Source organism: Austrofundulus limnaeus, unplaced genomic scaffold (assembly GCF_001266775.1).
Source record: "Austrofundulus limnaeus strain Quisiro unplaced genomic scaffold, Austrofundulus_limnaeus-1.0 Scaffold751, whole genome shotgun sequence".
NCBI classification, from domain to species: domain Eukaryota; kingdom Metazoa; phylum Chordata; class Actinopteri; order Cyprinodontiformes; family Rivulidae; genus Austrofundulus; species Austrofundulus limnaeus.
Genome location: NW_013953153.1, coordinates 112357 through 136761, shown reverse-complemented (window position 1 = coordinate 136761; position 24405 = coordinate 112357). Strand labels below are relative to the sequence as shown.

Below are 24405 nucleotides of genomic sequence, written 5' to 3'. Positions count from 1 at the left end.
ATGACCCTTACCTGGAAAGAAACAAGTGAATCAAAGCCATGCTTACAAAATGGTCATCCTGCCTGACAGGGCTTCTTTATCCCCTCACTACACAGGCTTGGTTTAAAAACCTGTCAGTTTTTAAACTAAACCACCCTTAGTGAGTTTGATGTCTAAGGTTTTCTTTAAATCAAGAGCCTGGCCATCGATTACTAACCTTGATAATTTCAGGCAGGTAGTAGTAAAATTGTAGATGTCATGTTTGGATGACATGGAGACCATGAACAGACCACGTGACTCAGAGAGTAAGAAGTATATAACCAAGTGTATTCCCTCTGTTAATGTACACATATTTAGAGTCATCTCACTGGAACACTTTACAATAACATTTAGAAAGAACAGGAAGATACTGGGAGGAGTATGTTTSAAATGGAAAAAAGGAAAGAAACCAGACAAACATGACCGGAGAGAAAATCATGGAGTCCTTCAAATGAAATGGCTGCCATTGTGTCTCTCAGCATACAGACAGAGATGACTATAAAACAAATTAAAACATGGACAGAACTAGTGTTTTCCTCTGGACATGGAACATAATATCTGACATACAAGGAAATGAAGCAAGACAAAAACAAATATATAAAAATTGATAAAATAAATTAAAAAAGGGATGATTTATGAAGAACGGCAAAAAAGACGAATGTATCTCCGCTTTATGTTTCTAACTGAAAATACATTAGCTTGGTTACCAAGAAAAATCAAAAATAAAAAACAAAAAATACATAGAAATTTTAGTATCCCAGAATCATTGTCATTTTTTTCTCCAAACAGGAATGATAGYAGGGAAAACACATTTGTCTTAGTAATGGGATGAGAGTCAAATATTTAGACATTTCACAAACTTGTTTCAGGAGTTTTCTTTTTATGGTTCAGTTTACTTTTTTTTAATAGAGTTGAGAAAATTTGAATACTAGAGTTCAGTTGTACATCTTCCAGGGAAGTGCGGTTCTCCTCTTGTTTGTGTGTTCTTCCCATGGAGTTTGCTTTGCCTGTTGGCTGCCGTCAGTCCAGGGAGGCAAGAGAAGGGCAAAAGTCACAGTCTCTTTTTTTCTGCTGCAAGGTACCTCTCTCTTTAACAGCGGAACTCCAGCAAAACTGAATTCTGTATTACCATAAAATGTCTCGTGCTTTTCATCCCCCCCAAGAAAACAAACCAGAAAAAATAAAAATAAAGCGACTGAGTCTTGCAGCGAGGCATTAATCAGCCGTACTGTTCATGGGAAGGTGAGAGGTTTCCAGAATGAGGGGACTGAGTGTTGAAACTGTTCCAACGTCAAGAAAATCCTAAAGTCCATCTTCATTCTGCACGGTCAGCAAACTCACTTATAGACTCGCTCACAATTTAGGTCCATAAGTTTCTTCAATGTCTATACATATATTTATAGTTATATAGAACAAAGTTCGTCTGGTTTGCTGGAGKTTTTTTTTCTGTTTTTCGGCGATTARTATCTGTGTGAAGGTGACAGTCTCTCTGCTGGCCCCCACCATTCCCAAAACACACAACACACATCTGCTGGAACAAAAGACGACCAAAGGGGGGGTTTTGGCCTCAACAAGTTTTTGGCGGCTAAACGTATATGTTAGCATCCATTAGGTTGGAGCGGTGGAATCTCACATTGTTGCTACGTTTAACGTTACGACCATCAATCGTCATCATGTTTTTTCAAAAAAAAATTATTTCTTTTTCTTTTTTTTTTAGTTTAAACTTCACGAAAAGAAAAATTTTTATCTCATTTTTGTAAATGAATACTACATGCTTGAAACATGGCAGAGTTCGCGTTGCATCGGTTTCTGAGCACCGTAGACAAGGAGAGAAACAGAGCGCACCGTCTGACGAGAGGGAGAGAGAGAAACCTGTTCCTGAGGCGACTGACCCGAAACCTAGGAAAACTGACAAATGTTGAAGAGTTGAATTTGGGTACTTCCATAAAAAGAAGGTATAACACCTCAGAGGGTTACGAAGTTGTTTATTTTGAGCCTTGTTAAAAATAATTTGACGGAATTTTTAAGCTTTTGATCTTCACCTCGTACTCGATCTTGACATTACACAAATACTGTTGTTTTTTTCTACAGTACCTCAGGATTTTAATTAATTGTGAAAATTTAATTCATAAATCAGTGATTTACAGTTACTCAAGTGTTGGCACAGTACATGTTGAGATTGTAGCACCCTTTTCCTAAATCACATCAGGGTTAACATTTGGTCATAATTACTCAAATTAATCAAAGAATACATATAGGTCTAAACTTTAAATGATGCCATCTTCTTTCCTTGCATCGTTCTGATTTGAGCATTAATGAGAAACTCAACTAGTTTCCTTACAATACTGAGTTTAAAATAAATAAGCCGCTTTGTGATTGCGGTCCTCGAGGCACTGCCTTCYCTCTCTCCATCTGTCTTTCTCTCGTCTCTTTCCTTATCTAAGTGCGTTGATCTTCTGTGACGGCAGCGCTCCTCAGACGTAGTACTCCTTGTCTTTGTTCTTCTTGTTCTTGGTGACTGTCTTGGCAGTGGTGGGTTGTTTTTCCTTCACCAGAGCCCCGTTGCTCTGCGTGGCCGAGTTGCTGATGTAATTGCGACTCTGGTCTACCTGATAGGAGCCCTCATCCCGGTTACGGTACTTGTACATGGCGTAGAGCAGGATGAGGATGCAGAGGGCTGCGGCAGCTACGATGCCCACCACCATCCCCGTGGTGCTGCTGGACTGCTGCACCTCCACGGCGCCCGGGAGCCCTCTCTCTGGAGATGTAGGATCTGGAGTGGGAACATGGGGGAAATTTGGGGGGTAGGTTATTCCTGGAATTCTGCGGTGGCCTGGATCTAATGAGGGGTGGGCCGGCGGCAGCAGCACCCGGTCCCGGTTGTTCATTTTCCCCGCGGGGATATTGTTGCTACTACTGCTGCTGCCACCGGCAGCTGGTTTGATGCGTGGATTGAGTTGGTCGGGGTTTGCGGTGGGGGTGGATGAGAAAGGTGGGCGGTGGGAGATGGGGTATTGAGAGAAATGGCGGTCTTGGGGGTTCTGAACACCACCCTCGACTGCCGGGGGAGGAGGGAGAACAGTCCTGTCAGTGACCAGGGGGAAGTTTTTATAATAGTCCTCGTCATCCGTCTCGGTYATCTCCCCCGAACCGTAGGCCGACACCTCAATGGTCTCCTCACAGTCCTCTTGGTCCAAGGGGCAGGGGGGCCGGCCATTGGGCAAGGGGACAGACTCTTTGGTGGTTTCAAGCAAGGTGAGGAAGGGGCGGTAGGTGGTGGGGGGCGGGGGGAGTACTGGGTAGCGGGTGGCAATTGATGGGGGGTCTAGGGAATCCACCGTTATAATGGGCAACACTAATTCACCTCCTAGGACAAGAAAGAGACGGAAGAAAAATATGTTAGAGACCACCTGAGAGAGGGAGCCCACCTTCAGAGCAACAAAAGTTCAGTTCAAATGAATACAGCAACACCAGTATTAGAACAGCACTACAGCTTAACATGAGGTTAGTTACACATGTCTAATCTGGTCTAAATTAAAAACATGTTACTAAATCTAATCTGCAGTATTCTAGTACAAGAATTAATAAACTGCTATTTCTCTTCCTGACTGCTCTGACCTGCTTCTGTTAGACCTAGAAGATAGCATTCACATATCAAAGTATTCTACATACAACACTGAAAAATCTAACATTTGTTGGACTATAAAACCTATCCWTAACTGCTAACTTCCTATAGTCTTACCTACACTAACTCTAGCTCTCAGGTGTTTTTGCTGTGAGTGGTTAAATAAGATAGCAAACCACGAGGTTCAGGTCACTTACATCAACAAATTGGCCGCATGATTTTTGCATGAAAAAAAAATTACAAAAAGAAAGCTGTGTAAGATTGTTCTCGAATAGTGATAAACATGCCCCCACCCTCTTTTACCTCCTCTTTTTTCATTTCTTTCTCGTAAAAGAAAATCACATTCTGTTCTTCAGTAAATTTCTGCACTCCCACCACCAACCCGACACCCCTTTTTCATTTCCCATCCTCAGATATTTGTATGAAGAACTGTCTCAATCCCATTTCCCCCATTCGCCATGATGGGGTGTAATGCTTTTTTTCTAAGACTGGCTGCAGAAAAAAATGTGCCCTTTTTTTAAAACCCAAACTCTGTGTTAGCTACAGAACRCCCAGGCCGAATCCCATTTCACCTTCTCCTCTTTTATTTTATGTTTTTTACAAATTCACCCCAGGGAGATTGACATTCATTTTCTTTTAGTAATGTAGACTCAAGGCTAATGAGCTGTAAACACTGAAGGTTTTCAGAGGCACACATTACAATGAAGGAATGCAAGCTGCCCTTGCAAAAACAGCCCATAATTTTAGGAAATCTCTCTACTACAAATATTTTAATGGATGCAAAATATTTGTAATGTTTATCTTTAGTATGTGCTGATTTATAGTCAATGACAGTTAAATACTTTTTGTCTTAAAAAAACCCATTGTAAAGTCTAGTTTTAATTATTCAGATGTATAAAAATTCTGACTACTGTTGATTGTCACAGACTAGATCAGAAAATGATTCAAGGATGTCATCTCAGCTATATTTAAAAGAATATAGGTAATATACCACAAACAACTGCACATTCTTTGCAACCTAAAGCCAGTATCTCACTGAGTTGCAACTGCTGTAGATAAGCTGGCGAGAGAAAACAGGCACATTTTCAGTTGCAGTCTCATTCAGTTGGTATTTGGGACCAAGTAAMCTGCAAGCATTTTGTGCAGCCAGTTTTTAAAAATGGATGCCTTTGTTGGCAACCTGATTCAAATCTGGAAAGACAATTTTTGATGATGTAAAAAAAAAAATCAAGAAGTCTGCTTTGCTGCTCAAATTCTAAGAGTTTGAGAGTCCTGAGAACGTTTGAGTATTAAACTCCAATTAAATGCTATTTAGTACCCACTGTCCATCAGTTGCAACCCACTAGGAAATTGGTTTTAGATATATTATTTGTATTTTTTGCATTAAATGTACATACAATAAATACAAAAATGTACCACTGAATGTACTTGAATGTGCCATTCAAGGTACTATAATTATACCCTTCAAGGGAAATCAAAAAGAAAAAAAATAAGTAGGTCCTCTGGATGGGTTCTTCTTTAGTGAAATGTTTCGTCTGTCCTCCAAGAGACTTCTTCAGTCTGATGAGTTTCAGGTGAACTCAGCCTTATGAGCACTGCCTCCACATGGTGGACAAACACGTTAGTCCCATGCAAAAGAGGGCCATCGCCTAACAATAGGCTTGATTAGCTCTATTGTTCATAGAGGGTCATGTGCCCCATCACCTGACTTATTGGTTTGGATGCTTCGGCTGTGGTTATTTGGTGTTTTGTTATGTGTATGTAGTGAGTGCAAGCGGGTTTCAACGTCCCCTTGTTTTTGTCCCTCTTTTCCTATTTGTGTTGTTATCGATGGGGCCCTGATTCACACCTTTTGCTCACAGGGGGCTGAGTCATACTTGCAATAACAGCATTGTAGGAGGAAGACAAATGGACATGAAGGCCTCCACCTCTGTTTAATGGTGGACAGTTTTTCTTCACAAAGATGGCTTCCTTAACACCTCTCTCAAACCAACGTTCCTCTCTATCAAGGATGAGAACATCTTCGTCCCTGAAAGAGTGACCGCTGSCCTGTAGATGAGTGTAAACTGCAGAGTCCTGGTCTGTAGATGAGTGTAAACTGCAGAGTCCTGGCATGATGATGTTGCTCGTCTATGCTGGCTCATTCTTTTGAACAGTGGCTGTTTTGTTTCCCCAATGTATGACTGATCACAGTCCTCCTGACACTTACCAGCATATAATACATTACTCTGTTTTTGCTGGGGAACTGGATCTTTGGGGTGAACTAATCTTTGTCGTAACATGTTTTGGGGTTTGAAAGCCACTGGGATGTCAAGTTCAGAGAATAAACGTCTCAGTTTCTCTGAAACTCCCGCCACATATGGAATGACGACTGGTTTGGGTCTGGGTTTAGGGTCTTCATTTTCAGCTGGTTGTTGGCTGGAMTCCTGTTTGGGTTTCTTGTCTGCTTTCAGAAAAGCCCAGTTTGGATAACCGCACAGCTCCAGGGCCTGTCTTGTGTGTGACTTCTCTTTCTCCCTGGCTCCTATGTTTGTGGGGACACTGTCTGCTCTGTGGTACAGAGTTCTGATGACTCCTAACTTGTGTTCCAGTGGGTGATGGGAATCAAAATGCAAATACTGGTCTGTATGTGTGGGTTTGCGATACACATCAGTTTCTAACCGTGCCCCATCAGAAACTGAGACCTCACAGTCCAGGAACGCCAACCTGCCATCTTATACATCCTCTCGTGTGAACTTTATATATTTATCCACAGAGTTGATGTGATCAGTGAAATGTTGGACTTCCTGGGATTTAATTTTAACCCAGGTGTCGTCAACATACCTGAACCAATGGCTCAGTGGTGTCCCTGTAAAGGACACCAGAGCTCTCTTTTTCACCTCCTCCATGTACAGGTTTGCAACAATAGGGGAAACTGGGGAGCCCATTGCACATCCATGTATCTGCCTATAGTATTGCCCCCCAAATGTGAAATAGGTTGATTCCAGGCACAGTTTTAGAAGTTGACACAGTTGTTCTGTGGAAAGAGTGGTTCTGCTGCTAAGAGTGGTGTCTGATTTTAATCTTACACCGACCACCTCCACCACCTTATCAACAAGAACGTACGTAAAGAGTGATGTGACATCAAAGGAGACCATAGTTTCATCCGTCTTCATGATGACATCCCTCACCTTGTTCACAAAGTCCATGGTGTTCTGTATGTGATGGTCTGAAATGCCAACTAATGGACCAAGTACTGAAGCTAGATATTTGGAAACATTGTAAGTGATAGAGTTAATCATGATAACAATAGGTCTTACCGGTACATCCTGTTTGTGAATTTTGGGTAAACCATACAGACTGGGAGTGGCCTCACCTGGGTACAGTGTGTGGTACAGAATGTGGTTAATAGCCTTGTCTTGCTCTAACTTTTTCAGGCACTCTGTCAGCTTCTTCTTGTGTCCACTTCCTGGATCTCTTTTCTGTGGCTCGTATGAAGTCTTGTCACTAAGGAGTGTCATAACCGTCTCATGGTAGTCTTTCTGGTTCAATAGCACTGTGCACCTTCCTTTGTCTGCTGGGAGGATGATGATGTTCTTGTCCTTGCTGAGGGTGGTGAGAGCATACCAGTAATATACAGTAGTAATATAGTATATGCTGTTAAGTGTCAGGAGGACTGTGATCAGTCATACATTGGGGAAACAAAACAGTCACTGTTCCAAAGAAAGAGCGAGCACAGACGAGCTACTTCGTCGGGTCAGGACTCTGCAGTTTACACTCATCTACAGGCCAGCGGTCACTCTTTCAGGGACGAAGATTTTCTCATCCTTGATAGAGAGGAACGTTGGTTTGAGAGAGGAGTAAAGGAAGCCATCTTTGTGAAGAAAAACTGTCCACYATCAAACAGAGGTGGAGACCTTCATGTCTAGTTGTCTTCCTGCTACAATGCTGTTATTGCAAGTATGACTCAGCCCCCTGTGAGCAAAAGGTGTGAATCAGGGCCCCAACGATACCCAACACAAATAAGAAAAAGGGGACAAAAACAATGGGACGTTGAACCCCGCTTGCACTCACTACATACACATAACAAAACACCAAATGACCACAGCCGAAGCATCCAAACCAATAAATCAGGTGATGGGGCACATGACCCTCTATGAACAATAGAGCTAATCAAGCCTATTGTTAGGCGATGGCCCTCTCTTGCATGGGACTAACCTGTTTGTCCATGTGGAGGCAGTGCTTATAAGGTTGAGTTTCACCTGAAACTCCTCAGACTGAAGAAGTCTCTTGGAGGAGAGACGAAATGTTTCACTAAAGAAGAATCCATACAGAGGACCTATTTATTTTTTCTTTTTGATTTTTTTCTACCTGGATTTCTGAGATGCATCAGGACCTTCAAGGGAAAGCTGAATGTATCGTTTTAGCCAACCATCTATCCATTTCCTGTTGTGTGACTGAAGTCTTTTTACGTATATTTAACTGTACCTTGAATTTGTACTGTGCATACATGGGCATACATACTTGGTCTGTTTAGGTAAAATAAATTGACAAGAACAGATCCATCTTTAGAAGGGACACGTGACTTGATGGAATAGCTGAACAACTTCTCTTGTGACTTCCAATTAAAGGCCAAAGGCGGTAGTGGGCATGGTTCCACTAACAGCGAACAAAGGAACTAACTTTTTATTTAGTGATTGGCCTTTTCACTACTTTGAAAACTGTTATCAGACCAATTAGCTTCAGCTAAACTAGGTTTTGTCAACTTTAAGTCCCCTAACAGTTATTTACTTACAAAGCATTATTGTAAATAAAAGAATGTAGTTACTAAAGTACAAAATGACTACACAAGGGAGTCAGGAATGATGTAATAAGAATTTTGGAGAATCCCCAAATTCTTGAATGTCGTTATGTCATCAACAGGTTTGTGTCAGTCCCACCAAACTTCAGCTCAAATGAGACAAAGACGTGTGACACAGACAGACAGTCATCTTAGCAATTAGCTGTTAGTATTAGCTTCCGCTAATTTTTGTTTTTACATGTTAAGCAGTTTGTTTATGATTTATTTATTAACGAAGCTATAGTTTTACTTAGCAGATTAGGAGACGTGAAGCTAACTTTTTGGTTAGCTGTTCCCACCACTGGCCAAGGGGTAAGAGAAGGTTAAGAAATGAGATTCGGCCTAAAAGACAGATAATTACATTGTTTTTCATATATACTCCCCTATACCATTTCATTCTAAAACATACTAAACCACTAATAGTTAAAAATTATTTTAATGACCTAGAAAATTGTATCAGGATTGAGTTATGTAATTTAAAATATACATCCCTGAAAAATCCTTGAGTGTAAAATGAAAATTTGGAGTAAATCTCAGAAATAGAACTTGTAAAAATAAATAAATAAATAAATAAATAAATAAATAAATAAATAAACAAACACATTAGGGAGTGTCAGAGTACAAAGCAGAACATCAACATCGGCCTTTTTTTTTGGTCGATGTGGCAAATATTCAAGGGTCACAGTGAACAACATAGTTAGGAAACAAGGTAAAAGGGGATTAGATTACATCACATCCTTGGGAGAGAAAAAGGGCAGGTAACAGCAAAACATGACAAAAGAAATGCCAACATCAACAGCAAAAAACACGAGTCAGGCTCTTGTTTGATGAGCTAAATGATGGGGACTCAACAACAGGAGATGAGTCGGGTAGAGCTGCTCAGGGATGGGGGGGGTGTAAAGGGGAAGTTCTGGGATTGTAGGAGTTCATCGGTGGCTTTTAATAAGCACATTCACATAGAAAACCCCAATCTTTTCATGATTTACAACTAAAACATATTTAACACTGACAGACTGTTTAAAAAGTTAACAAGGCTACAGCAACATGAAAAGAAAATGAACCRTACAATGTCAGTGTTAAGGAAAAAAAGTCAACTTTGTAAATCTTTAACCTTCTAAYTTCTTTATTTCGCCACCATTGACATATAGTCTAGTTTCCATGGTAATATATATCCCTGTCCAGTGTCCATTTTTTCATTTGTTGTCTGAGGGATGGATTTGGCCTTGAAGATGAACGACAGCAGAGCGTGGTGGTACTTTTGAGGAACAGAAAACTTTCTGAGTGTGGCCAAGAAGAAATACTGACATTTTTGTGTGTTAAACTTGTAGAAAAATCAAAAAAAAAAAAAAAAAAAGACTAGAGGACCTCAGCGATACAGGGCCCGTGTGTGATGGAGGGTGATGAGATACCAGCTCAGCTATCTTTCCTCTGCCATCTGAGGCAGATGTGCTGCAAGTGCAGTTTCAAGCTTTATACAGCTGCATGCGGCCCACCCATTACCCAGGAATTACTTCCACTCACTTTGTGTCCTACTTACAGCGACTGCAGCTGACATTGCAAGTGGATGTCCTTGAGAGGGTAAGAGCTGCAATCCTCTCAGTATCAGGGATGGTGGGTTTCTTTGCTTAAACTTAGCTTGTAGTATAGATTTGTTTTAGATTAGTAAAAGTTTGGTTTTGTTGTTTTCCAGGCAATGTTCTCTCAAACAGTAACTTATCAACTGGGAACATGGGTTATGTAAATATAATTAAGTTTTTCAGGCTTTTTAAACACTTACTCTCAAGAAAGTTAGTTTTTTTAAACCTAGAAAAAATATTTATTTGACTAGCCTTTACCTTAGCACAGACTTTTGCCCTTTTTCTCCATATTCTGCTCTGTATTAGATGTCACAGATGATATGATGCTAAAAATTAATAACTATTGGATAGAACATCACTTAAAATAATCCAGATATTGCACATGCATGTTTGTGAAAGTGCTGATCCATCAAAGCCCTCCCATTGCTCTGCTGTCCTTTTTAATGTGCAGTGAAGCCAAAGTGGAGCCAGCACACCAGAGACTGACAGGCGGTGGTTACTGGGAAAAAGAGTGAATCTCAGCCCTCTGACACAAATAGTCACACTTCAGGCAGCTAACAAGTCAACCATGTTTGTGTTTCCCGTTGCGTGGCCTTGGATTTGCTGGACACATAAGCAACTTTCATTGGCTCTGCCCCGTTTTGTCCCTGTATGCATCTCTGATTCCCAGGTTAACACCTGCAGACAGGTAAAGGTCCATCTTAGTTTAGTCTCTCCCAGCAAATGCTGCCATGAACCATGATAACAGAGGAAATGAACTTAATCAAGGTATTAAAAGATCTTGCATATTGGAGTATGTACTGCTTGAAACAGCACCTTTTACATCAGTAACTGTGAAATTTACCAGGTGATAATTTTTTATTAATATCACTTAAACATTTTTTTCATTATATTTTTTATTTATTAATTTTTTTATATTTCATATTTTATGATAATAATAATAAAAATCACTTAAATGTCAAGTTGTAAATACTGTCTGGATATTACACAGATTTCCCCCCATTTTGCAGGCATGCAGATGTATAGGGCAATCTCACGGATTTTTTTTTCAAAAACTGAGCTAGTTCCTGTAGACTGTAACTCCTCCACCCCAATAAATAAAATTAACKCCTTAATAGTCTTTGTTCCACCGGTGGGCAAAAATGGTGTGGTTTCTGTGGCTGTGGCGGAGTGGTTAGGTGAGTCGTCATGAAACCGAAGGTTTGACGGTTCAATTCCCCATTCCAGCCATCTCAGTTGTTGTGTTCTTTGGCAAGACCCTTCACCCTTCGATTCTTACCATTGGCATGGCACCTTACATAAAATAAAAAATTTCAAAAGACTTTTAAGGAATTTCAGGGTGACTGTTAAGGGCTTAAATCTCTTGACTTGCTCTGCCGCTAGAAATAAATGTGCCCGCTTTCCCAGCTCCTCTGGACTAAAGATGCTGTTCTCTCTGCTGCCAACAGTCTGATTGCCATGCCCATTGTATCGTTTGTGAGTAACATGGATTTTCTTTTTAAATACAGATTTCTGAAGGTCAAGATGCAGGTAACCATCCAAAGGGGTCGAGACAAACGTGGCTTTGGTGACCATACTGAACTGGTTTGGCTCCAAACGTTTTTCAGTTTTTCTAGATGCACTTCAAATGTTTATGCTCTGAGTGTTTCAATGAACTAAGTCCACTGGTTCATGAGATATTTTGCTGACAGACAAACAAACACAGACAATCGGTTCCATGGTTGCCTTGTCTTTCATGTTAGAGTGTGTTAACCAGTTTGAATGGTTTTATTGGTTTTGGGAAGACAAGCACCAAACATTCAGGTGGGTTTTTAAGCAGAGATGTTAAGAGTGCTGAAGATACACTCAGCATGTCTCCTGTCTGCTCGTCTCCGTCATTAAGYCTCACAGCAGCAGAGACTCACATATTCAGCCTGATTTATTGAGTTTGACTCTGCTGAAGTGGTTTGACCATGTTTAGTCCATGTGATGAATTTCTTTATCTCCCCCACCCCCATATGCCNCCCTCCACCCCTCTGCCAGTGCGACCCCCTCCCCCACTCTATTCCCTCTAAATGAGAACAAGGCAGATGGACACTGATGCACTGATGTTGGTCTCCTGACAAACAGTTATCCTGCTGATCACGTCGTCCCACTGGCGTCCATTTGAAATATTTAGAGCGAAAAAGGTTGTTGTGGAGTTTGAGCATTCTGTAATTCAGCTTTGATTAGGCTGCAGATGGAGAATCCAGCTGAGTGCCTGACTATAATATATTTTCCTTTCCTTGCTTTGGACTCGCAGCACAATACGTGCAATTATGGCCGTATAATCTGTGCAACATAAGGGTTCCATAAAACTGTTTACGAACGGTGTGTTTGCTGCTGTCGCGCTCAGGCAAAGGGATTTATTTGGACAAAATAGGAGATGATGCTGTGCTTATATTGTGTCTCACAGGGAATTACAGTGAAAGTCACCTCCTCAGGGCACTTTAGCCTGTGGATTGGCTTCATAAACCTGGCTGGATTTTGCTTTCTTTTTTTTTTCAATGCAGCCTGGTATTTCATCCTCACTGTGCCTTGAATGGACATCTACTTATTTTTGCTTTAAAGGCTTTTGCTTGCTCAACTCAACAAGTATCTCTTTTTAAATGTTTTTTTTTGCTGCCTTTTTTATTGCCCCCACCAAAAATGTTGGAGTGATGGTTATTTTACTTGTGTCTAATTCAAAATGGTTGCCACAGATAATAAACATTAGGTAATTTAGWGATAATGTCACTATTTTACAGTTGATTTKACAKATTTTGARCTAAACTTTGATGTGGTTGTAGCTGAGTCATTCACAATTTATAGGCTGTGTCCAAATTCAGTGGCTGCRTCCTTGGAAGGCCAAATCTGAAGGCCGATTACGTGAAAGCGATGTACCGAAGCCTGTCTAAATTAGAAGGCTTCTCCTATTGCGACCCACAAACGTATCTTGCTTTCCTCCTGATTTGTGGGACAGATCTAGTGTATCCTTCTGAAGGAAATTTTGTAAACGATTAACTAAATGTTAAATGCAGTTTTGTATTTTTACACTTTCTGCTCATTGCAGCCATAAGGTTAAAACAAAGAGCTGGTTTGTGTTATCATATGTTGTTTCTGTCTATATAAACAAAAGTTAGTTATGTTCTACGTCTGACGTAAAAGGTAACACCTCCAGGGGTGTAACCAGGAAGAGAAATACATTATAAGATCAATTCATCATTATACTGTAGAAAAAAGAAGTGTTTTCAGAAGTTGTTAGTGTTTTGCAGAGTCTCTGCTTGGATCTAGCCAGGATGGACTGGGCTGTTCTGTTTGGGTTTCAGCTCATGGCCTTACGCTGAGGTTCGACTGCTGTGCTGTACTTGTGAACCTKATTGGAGCCAACGAGAATAACGTTTTWAAGAAGAAATCCAGTGCATTCCTGTTTTATTCAGACATGCTGTTTTTGAACAGTGCATATTTTCTACACTTCACAGACCACCCTATCCCAAGAAGCACTCACTTTCTGTCTTTGCAGTCGACAAAGAACCAAGCCGACATTGACCAGATCCTTCAAAGGATGCAGCCCCTGAATTTGGACATCTCAAGCAAGAAACTGCACAAAATTTAACTCTCAGATTTTGATCAAGACAGCTATAACTGCCAGGTCTTTAATTTGTAAATTAATTTAGGACAAAAACCTAATTTTCTGGAAAAACAAGTGCACTCGAGACAAACAAAACCAAATCAAATTAATTTTCATTCAATAAAACATAAAAAAGTGTTACAAAGCCCTTCCAGTGCACTCTGTACATATGAATATTATTTATTCAGTGTGAAGTCATTTAACGGTGGTTGCGTCAGCTCTTTGGTGCAGCTCTGTTGTCGACACACATCTCTGAACTCTGCTACTCAGAGATCACGAAGCGGCGYTGCTCGGCCCTGTTCCGTTGTCAGGCGTTCAAACTGTGGAACCCGTTTAAATGAACCCGGGGCTGCTTACTTGCCAAGGGAGATCAATGAAGTATCACACTGACAAATAACTGACACCCAAACCCATAGAATGGGCTCACACGAGGCACGGGGGGCTCAGCGCTCYGGGTCATCCCTCATCCATCACCCTATCTCTGCCATTCACCCTTCGACCTAAAAAGAGCATTYGCAGGTTGTCTCTGTAGCGTGTCGTCTGTTGAATTATTGAGGAGCTGCTCAAAGCTCTGATCTTGTCGGAGTAAAACTGATATAGCGCCCTACAACATCCCARGACTGATAAGTAGCTCRGAGGTTAGCGAGAGAAAAGAAAAGGGAGGTCGTGCTGAGGTGGAGTAAAGACATCGAGTGAAAGACGAAGACGACATGAAAAATGAGCAGAAGTCAGTTGTACTTCGATTTCTTCGAGTGTTCGTAACCTAACTGATAACCTTGATGAAAAATAATCAAATTTCACACTTTCAAATGAAAAATTTCAAATGAGAATAATGATTATTTTATAGATRTATTAGTATAACTATGTCCAAATTATTTATTGTTTTATTTATTTTTTAGGGCACATATAAAAAATAGATAATAATAGATAATTCCTCAGGAGCAGCTTGTTAACAGAGAGTTCCTAAATTTAAGAGACTGTTTTATGTTTGGGCAACTGTCATGCTGTGTATCAAAGAAATAAGATGTTTTTCCTTTTAAAATAAATAGGAAACAGCGGTTTCCTTTTTCAGCATCACAAGACACAAACAAGCTCCAGATCAATTTATTCACAAGTCTAAAGTGTTTGTGTTGTTCTGCTCTTTWTGAACAACTGTTAGTAGCCTGATGAGCTTCTGTTAGTTAATTAATTAGATAGTTTATTAGCTAACCTGCAGCAACAGGCTGAATATATATGTCACCTGCTAAAGTGCTAATTCTTGTAACTCACACTTGCTGAAAGGAGATGATGCCATTCTTCTGGCAGGCAAGATATGACTGACTGTGTTAAATGTACAACAAATCAATAATGACTTTTTAATCTAGTGCAGAAGTTTAAGGTCCTAGAAGTTTGTAAATTTTGTCCAAATTTTTTCTGGCACTGAAAAAAAAATGAATGCACAAATACACACTGTACAGCTGATGTATTCTAGCTTATAMATTAAACCAGCATATGACTGTGTTTTTGGATTTATGTAGAACTTAGGTGCACTGTTTACTGTAACGTATGCAAAGCATGTTGGAGCAGATTGTGATGATGGCAGTTGTCACACAGTAACATATAGCATCAAGGTTTGAAAAAAAAAGAAGGTAAGGTGGTGTAAGTTGAATAAGTTAGGTGTAAGTTCTGAATACGTTACCAGCACACYAATGTATGATGGCATGAGTTTGTCGTGTGCCGATGCCAGTCAATAATTTTGTTTATGCACATATTTTTCAATGTATAGAAGTGTTGCTGATAAGTTAGGCATAAGTTACATGCAAGAGGTACGCTATGCACAAGTTCACACTCGTGATATATAAGTTACTCACAAGTTGACATGTCAGAAACTAGCCGAGCAATTGTGTAGCRTTCACGTTATCTATTTCTAACCTATGAGCTCCTTACTTATAACATATCTGTATATTATATCAGATGTTTCCACAACATATTGTAATATCTGTGCTTTAAAGGGGCAATATTATGTGTTTCTCAGGCATACATTTAAGTACTATACCATAATAAAGTATCTATGTCACTTTTAGTTGTTATTAAAATGCTGTTTTTATGTTTAAATAGAAAATAAACTTATCTTYTCATCACTTCCTCTTCTAAACACCTTGAAATTGGCCTGTCTCTTTAAGAACCTCCTTCCGCTTCTGTCCCGCCCATTTCAGTGCGGGGGATGGGGTYGCACACGCGCTATGATGCAGTTTACTTGGCATCTGAAAATACATTTCCTCAAAGGTATTTTTAATCTGAAAAGAGGTTCACTGAGTGAGAAGTAGTTAGGAGCTCAGCAGACAGTTTAATTTTCACTTTCAGTTTCACCCTGCAGGAGTCATGGACGGGGTGCGTTTGGGGGAGGGGGTGCGCTCTACCATGAGGAAGCTCAGCCTGAAGACATGTCCCAGGGGCGTTCCTGGTACCAAAAGGCATTTCTGGTCCCCACCTGTCGTTTTGCTCCTCAGCATGGCTGCCTAAAGACGCTGCAGGATTTCTCAAACATGCATGAATGAGTCAAAGCAAGGCTTTGGGCATGTTTTTATAAGATAACATTATAACATGATATAAAACTCAAAAAAGTTGATTTTACATGATATTGCCCCTTTAAAGGGTTAATGCTGTAAGGTTACAAAGGGGAGGTGTGTGAGAGACAAGAGGAGAGCAACGGAGAATCGAGGGGTTAAAACAGGGTCCAGTGTGAGTTGTGGTTGTGACAGCAGCTTGTGCTCTCCAGTTTTTTGCTCAGAGGCACAGTCGGCTCTGGCTCATGTTCTCTGCATGCTGATGGACATTACAGTATTTTAACTAACCTATAGCTAATGACCCTGGAACTTACTGAAAATGTTGCTAAGATATCTGCCAGTGTTTTGGGATTCAGCTGTATGGTACGCTGATAGTTGGCCTAAACCGTTAAAGACTAACGACGTCTGCAATGCAAGGTTTTGTTATACTGTGTAATGATGACTGTGTCATCATAATTATGGTATTAAGATGTGCGTTTATTAGGGTAGGACACCACTGAAAGCCTTGCTCGGAAACGCACGGCCACYTCTGCAACGGAATGACAGGAGGGAAATTAAAAACATGCACCGTCTCTGTTGTTTTTGAGCACTGAAACTATAAGAATGAAACAGCTGAAATATTTAGTAGTTTTGACGCTGTGGTATGCTATGAAACCAATAATCAGTTATGTGAAGTGCCATTCCTCTGTGTCCACCATCACTTCTTCGCTCAGTCTCTGCAGTACAACCAGTCCTTCACAGTCCTTGGTCTTTACTCACATGGGCCTATTACCAGCCGTGGACGATGCAGACCAAAGCTGTAATTGGGTGATGTAATTAAGGTTCCCTAACAGTCAAAGTTTAATTAGCCTACAGGGAAAGGCAGAGTTTTTTCATGTGAATTTCACTCTGCTTGCGCTCCCCATTTTGCGTCTTCTCTTTGGCTTCCTCATCCCTTTCCCTCCCTAGCTCCCACTGGATCCTCATTTTCACTTGTCTCTGCTCTGCTTTTAGTGCAAAGGAACGTGACACACATCTCAATAAGAGCCAGCCCGTTCCTGTTCACCTCCACCTCACGTMTTGCTCTTTTTAGTGCCCACCGCCAAAGGCGAGAATGCATTTATGTCTGTAAGTTCTGTTGTGTTAGCAAAATTTCTCATGAACCAGTTTATGGATTTTAATGAAGCTTTTTAAACTAATCACTGGATGTACAGTATGTCAACAACACAACTGGTATTACCTCAATCAGTTTTACATATATTGAGTTTAGATGTATTACATCTGCCATTAAATATTTGGAATCAAACCTGTCTGTTAGTAAAATATCTTATGAAACCACCAAATGAATTCAGTAAAAATTTCAGGAAATAACATTTAGATATACTGTACCTCTATAACCAATCAATTTTTGGAGCCACAGCTAAATGACTTTAGCTAAAATTGAAAAGATGGCTAAAACTCAATTACTTTTTTTTTTTTTTTACAAATATTGAGCTACAATTAGATGAAAACCAGATGAGATTTATTCACAACACGTTCTGCAATGCGTGAAATGCAGCATTACAGTGCATGTTGTGTTATTCTCAGGATTTGACTATTATAATTAATAATAACATGTTTTTCATATTAAACCCAGTCAGGAAAGGTGACAGGCAATATGCATTTCTTCATGTAATGCCACGCCTTCAACTCTTTAAGGGTCGTCGCCTGGCGTTTAAAGGCCAAACTCCTCTGGTTTGAGTTGCATTGAGCTCTCAGCTGCAGGTAAACACGTCTGTGAAGTGGATAGAGTTCCACTGGTTGTGTACAAGAATGAGCTGCATTGATCCTCATGAATTCACAGCAGTCATATCTGGCACAGCTTAATAAAAAGTCCACAGTCCTGTTTAACATTTTTTTTGTCCTTCCTGAAGGCAGCTCGATAACACCCAGYTCGCTCTCGCATGTAACTGAAAACACTGGGATTGGGTCCTATCACACAATGACTACAGGCCTGTGTGTGTTTGTGGAGCGGTGAGGGAGGAGGGTGGGAGACATGTGTCATGGACGTTGTTGATTCCTCTGTCCTTGTCCACAGCTTTCACAGAAGCTTATCCGTCCTGGCTGGTTTGCCAAGCTGGAACTGTTTCGATGTCTGGAAGGTGTGATACGGAGCACGTGTGTGTGTGTGTGTGTGTGTGTGTGTGTGTGTTTCTCAGGAGGGTCGAGCCTGCTGAGAGAGAAAACTTTCCACCCACAGAGTGAGATAGGCAAGTGTCTGTCTGGAGAGGTGAGCAGGTCTGTCACTGTGTGTGTTTGTGCGTGTGGGCAAAAAGAGAGAGTTGTATTTCCCCACAGGAGATTAAGCCTGGGCATWGCATTCAGCGAAATGTTCTCGTTTCTCCTTTTGATAAGAGCAAAACTGAGGCTCTATTTTGGTCCCAACCACCTACAGAGACAACTGCAGGAGAATGCTGCACTACAGTTCCTGAACACGCTTTCAGATCTTTTCTCTTCACTCCAATGTACCGATATGCACCGTAATCTGCTGCTATTTAAAGTCGACCGTAGCTCTAATCCCCATTCCCACCTTGTTCTCTTGAAAGCAAAGTGCTGTTATCAATTCTCTTCTCGTTTTCTGTTTTCTGTCAGTTTTTACTTTTGATATAAACTGATTAAATTTTTTCCAATTCCCGGTTTTTAGCATTTTTTTTACACCAAATCATTGGAGCTGTGTCTTCTTGAGTTGATAATAAAGGGTATCACTGCATGAAGAACTCTCTTCTTCTGTTTACAGTTTYTTTCATACATACAGCTTTTATTTATGGGTTTCCTAATTTTAACTTTCAGTTGATTTTACTTTTCAGAAGGATTGGGCATAGCTAACCAAACACTTAGATTCACTAACCCCTAAACAAAAATATTAGATGTGCTAACAGTAAATGTATAAAAGAACTCAGTAACCTAACACTAAACATTATGATAGTTAGCAGTAACACAAACCTGTTGTCAGTTCAAATCTGTTGGTTTAATTTGGAGATGGGTAAGATAATTTGTAGAAAATATGCCAACAGTTAAAGCTCCGTCAAACTTGTGATGCTTCCAGTTTAATCCTTTCAGATTAACGCATTTGTTTGATTTTGTATTTTTATAAATATGGTTTGAAGTCAGTCAAACAACAAATACTTTCTCTACCATATTTTATCAGTGGTCAGTTTCTGTGTTTGTTATGTAAAAAATGATAAAGGATTAAAATCTTCTTCAAACAAACTTCTTACTATACCCCAAAGTTTTATTTTTCATTTTTTTTGGTAAATTTACAATTTATACATTTAAACACACCTTTTCTGCCTTCTTTCACTCTGCTATAGGATTTAGACTGTTCTCTCAAATGCCCCAGAATGCAAAGAGCAACCAAGCTTCCATAGACAAGTTTTTATACTTGAGTTCTACATATTCTCCTAAAACTGGAAGTGCAATTAATTGTTTTAGTTGTCATATCTGCTACATCAAAGATTTCTGCTGCTCGTGATTCAAGAAACTTTAAGATCTTTTTTCACAAAGAAAACGTTTGTTTGAGGTTTACTTTTCAGTCTGTAATTTCGTCTGCCTGTCATTAACTTGGCAGTCGGGCAGTGACAAGCACAAATTTGCAGCTGCCTTGACGTAGTTGGTCTTTTGACATCTTCTATACATGTATATTCTATAAAAAAAACTTATGTTAGAATCTTGCACAGTTCATCTTTAGCACCAGAAGATCTTTAAGGAATTTTCTGGTTCAGAGTTAAACTCTAGTGCAGAGGATCCCAAAGTGGGGCCCATGGGCCAGATTTRGCCGTCCAAGCCKTTTGATTTGGCCCACCAGCAGTTRCCATAGTTATTAGGTTGTAACCTGTCATACTATGTAGGAACAGTATTTCCACTTAAAGTAATTTTATCCATTGGCCCAGTGACTTTATAAGTGGCTGTAGTGCAAATAGTTTTCACTCACGGTGCTGACTTTATCTTTGATACATGAAATACACTTAACAACCAGTGATATTTAGATTAGATTTAACAACACATGTAGATTTGGACACTTTATAAGGCCACAAAAACTCCTATTTTATTATATATGAAATGTCCCATGAGCCTCTGCTGCTTGAGCGTATGGCAGGCTTTCTCCAAGTGGACTGGCTGCTTGATTAATCATTAAAAATAAAGTATTTTACTTAAAATGTATATGTCATGTATTATATTACTGCATTTGGCCCCCAGCCCCAGAGAGATTTTCATTTTGGCCCTCTCTGTAAAAACAATTGGGCAAGAGGCTTCCTGCACTAAACAGTTTTAAGAGTTAATGTGCAAACCAAACTATGAATACCCTATTTTAATWAGAAATTTGAACAGCATATCATCATGTACAGTACAGACACTATATATCTTATATTACCAACATGCTTGTTAAATCTAGAATTCTACTCAACAAAAAAATCTTGTATCTTTCAGGAATAAACTTTTTTCTTGCCCTTTTACTCCTTAAGGGCTTCTTTTGTAGTTAGAGTCGTTTGGGTCACACCACCTCTCTGTACAAACATGGTTCTTGRCAGTTTTTAAGAATAATAAAGCTGGAGAGCACAGAGGTTGTGAGTAAAACATGTGGCCTTTCACTTCCCTGTCCTGTCGCTGTGTCGGAACAATGCTTGACCCACCGTTCACGGTGATAGTGACTCAACCACCAGGTCTGCCAGGCTACAGCTGCATGCTGCACACTGAAAACTGCATTCCCACATTGAAACTGTCCGTCTTTGTTAAAGTCGGGGCAGGAGATCGGTGCAACAGCTGGGTAAATGCCAGATATTACCACTTTGCTGAGCAATTGAAGGAGCACAATATGGCTGCCTTCCTGCTGCTTCGAAAACCAAGAAGAAAATTGCTTGAAGTGTACACATCTGGTCAATCAGAGCTGCATACAGGGTGGGCCTGCAATGTCACTAAGTGTCTTTTATAAGTGTGGAAACAGGCAGAGTTCTTATTTCTTTTTCTACTAAAAAAAAAAACAGTTTCTGAATAAAACACATTGAAGACAGAACTCTCTGAGCTGACTCACCATTTCCAGGCTCGCACTCCTCCAAATCTTCGTCATCACTCGGACACTCTGCTGAAGCTACCAAGAGGTCATCTGCATTCTGGAGAAACGGGAAGAAAAAAAAGTACTGTAGTCCCACAACAAATGCTATTTGTGTGGAGGAACACAAAGCATCAAGGAGTCTGGAAAGTTCGCGGCACTAATATGGAGTGTGGCCAGTAACAGAAAAAGTTCACACATTTCATAAAGGTGAAGGAAAAACTCTCTGCTAACCTTTGGTCAGAACTTGATGATGTGCTGCTGAGCACTTTGCTGACAAATGTATTGAGAATATGCTGGTGGGTGTTCTTTGTGAGTAGCACTGGCATATTTGTGCCAGCAGAGGCGGAGAAACAAATCAAACAYTTTCTGATGAAATACCACTAATCAAAGAGGTGGAGCTCGTCTACAGTCAGCATTAAATAATAGGCTGGGTGGACAGGAGAGTCAGACACTGTACTAGTATTTAATTTAAAAATGGTTAACACCATTCACTRAAAACAAAAGCAGATYATRTTTTTGTCTGTGTTTGTGGGTTTGTAGCATTAGCAAAATATCTCATCACCGAATGAATATTAATGGAACTCTCAGAAGATAATCATTGGGCTATACAGTATATCTACGACTGTCATATGTTTAGTCAATTTGATTCAAAATGACACTGCTAACAAACCAAAAACCAAAATGGCCATACTGAGCTGATTATGGCCAATTTAACAGGTACAGAGTTCAAATTATTTTTGATTAAAACTTTCACATTAACTGTAAGGTTTAACCTTGTTTGTTAGCAAAATATAACACAAACCAATGAACATGTTTGTGAAGCTCTCAGAAGTCAATGTCAATGTCAATTTATTTATATAGCACATTAAAACAACACAAGTTGACCAAAGTGCTTCACAATTCAACCAAATGAATAAAACAACAGAGCAACACATAAATGTAGACAATAAGATCCATTTTAAATACAGAAAAACATCAAAAACATTATCTTTAAAATAATCTCAAACTCTACCCGAATGAAAGGCCAGGGAGTAAAAATGAGTTTTAAGTAGAGATTTAACAGTCTCAATATCTAGTAACAGTCTCAATTTTCCTGCCCACAGCCATCAGCATCTACAATAAGTTTTTGGTTAAATGAGTTACAACAACACCTAAGTTCCCTCTGGGATCAATAAAGTATTTTTGAAGTGAATTGAATTGAATAGTCTCAGCAGTCCGTATGCTAAGAGGTAAACCATTCCAAAGGTTTGGTGCAGAGACTGCAAAGGCCCGATCACCTCTAAACTTTAGCCTGGATCCAGGAACATCTAAGAGAAACTGGTTGGACTGAAGTGCTCTAACTGAAGTGTGGATGTTAATAAGCTCACTCAGGTAGGATGGGGCCAGACCTTTGAAAGCTTTAAAAGTAAGCAATAAAATCTTAAAATTTATCCTAAAATGAAGAGGAAGCCAGTGGAGGGAAGCCAGAACCGGGGATATGTGTTTGTATTTTTTAGTTCCTGTTAAAAGATGAGCTGCTGCGTTCTGGACAACTTGTAATCGATGCAGAGAAGATTTATCTAAACCAACATACAGAGAATTACAATAATCCAAACGAGATGTAATGAGAGCATGAATCACTTTCTCAAGGTCTTTGTTTGGGAGGTATGGCTTCACCTTAGCAATAAGTCTTAGCTGGAAAAAGCTCATTTTAACCACTGAATTTATCTGCCTGTCCAATTTGAACACATTATCAAAAATGAAACCCAAATTTCTGACAGCAGAGCAGCTGTATGAAGCCAAAGGACCAAGATTGTCAGGAGAAATGTCTTTACCAAAGCTGATGACTTCTGTCTTACTTTCATTTAGATTCAGGAAMTTTCATTTCAGCCAGATTTTTATGTCATTCAGACAGCTCATAACTGGATATGCAGTTACAGGTAGTTCAATTTTGTAATCAACCTAATCCAAATGACCTTAGTCTATTATTGCTCTGTACACCACATAGAGTCTCTGGGTTGGGGTCCATGGTTAATATCAGGATTACTGGTTAATTTTAGGTTGTGAGGTCAGTGATAGGATGTCTAGGGATAGTAGAAGTTAAGTTTAAGGTTTGGGACGATTATTTGTTGTGCATATTCTACACTTTTCAAAAATGGTTAACATTAGCGATCAAGGTTAAAGGTTAATTTTAGGTAGTGAAATAGGGTATATAGAGCTAATAGAAGTTAAATTTAGGGTTTCGGATGGTTAGTTGTGCATTTTCTACACTTTTAAAAAATATGACAACTGGCTCCTCCTCCTTGTTCTCATCTCGTCAATAACTGAAGCGAAAGGATTACCCGACGCATCGAAACGTGATGCAGAGGTAACCTTGGACAAGCGTCGAAATGTGAGGAGTTTGGAGTGAGAATGACTTCTGACAACACACTCCAAGTGCAAACAAATCTATTTAATAGATAACAAATAGTGTCCAGATACTGATATTGGTACCGGACCTGATACCAGCATTTTGTACAAGTACTCGTGCTTGTACAAAATGCACCGATACTCAAGACCGATACCAATACCAACATCAATACTGGGACACTGGTATCAACTAATTTAAATGTGTTACAGTTTCGATTTCAATTGAAAMGTTTGCAAGATCAATGGGCCTCATGCAAGAACCGTTCGTACGCACAAATTTGTTCTTAAGTTGTGCGTATAATGATTTAGGAGAATTTGTGGCATTCACCAATGTTTTCGTGTTCAAAGTTTTTTCTCAGATATGAACAAAATTCACGAGTGGTCCAGACCTGTCGTATATTTTACGAACAGTCAGTCTGCTGTTATCCAGATGGATTTTCCTCCCTAATAACTTTATATTTTGTTAGTTTGAAGATATTTTTAGATGAAAATAAATCACACTCCATAATTATGTTGACAATGGCTATTCTGCTTGAATTAGAGTTATAATTTTAAATGTAATAATTTAGACTAACAATATAAATTGTCCGTTCGTCCGTTTCCCCCTGCTTATCCGGGATCGGGTCGCGTGGGCAGAGAGACCCCGCTCTCCCCAGCGACACTTTCCAGCTCGTTCTGGGGGACTCCGAGACGTTCCCAGACCAGAGGGGATACATAATCCTTCCAGCAAGTCCTG

At 39.9% G+C, this 24405-nt stretch overlaps 1 protein-coding gene across 3 annotated transcripts in view; it reads right to left on the bottom strand.

Moving 5' to 3' along the window:
- Positions 1-285: 285 nt before the first annotated feature.
- Positions 286-24405, bottom strand: part of LOC106532321 (neurexin-2) — a 135628-nt gene continuing 111508 nt past the window's right edge. For 2 of the 3 annotated variants that reach the window (XM_014028353.1, XM_014028352.1), the window contains 2 exons: positions 21261-21339; positions 286-3385 (listed from right to left, as the gene is read on the bottom strand). In XM_014028353.1, coding sequence (XP_013883807.1) covers positions 2493-3385; positions 21261-21339 — 972 coding nt within the window. In that variant the 3' untranslated portion in view covers positions 286-2492. The remainder of the gene's footprint in view (positions 3386-21260; positions 21340-24405) is intronic. The other variant, XM_014028354.1, reaches the window with a different exon arrangement.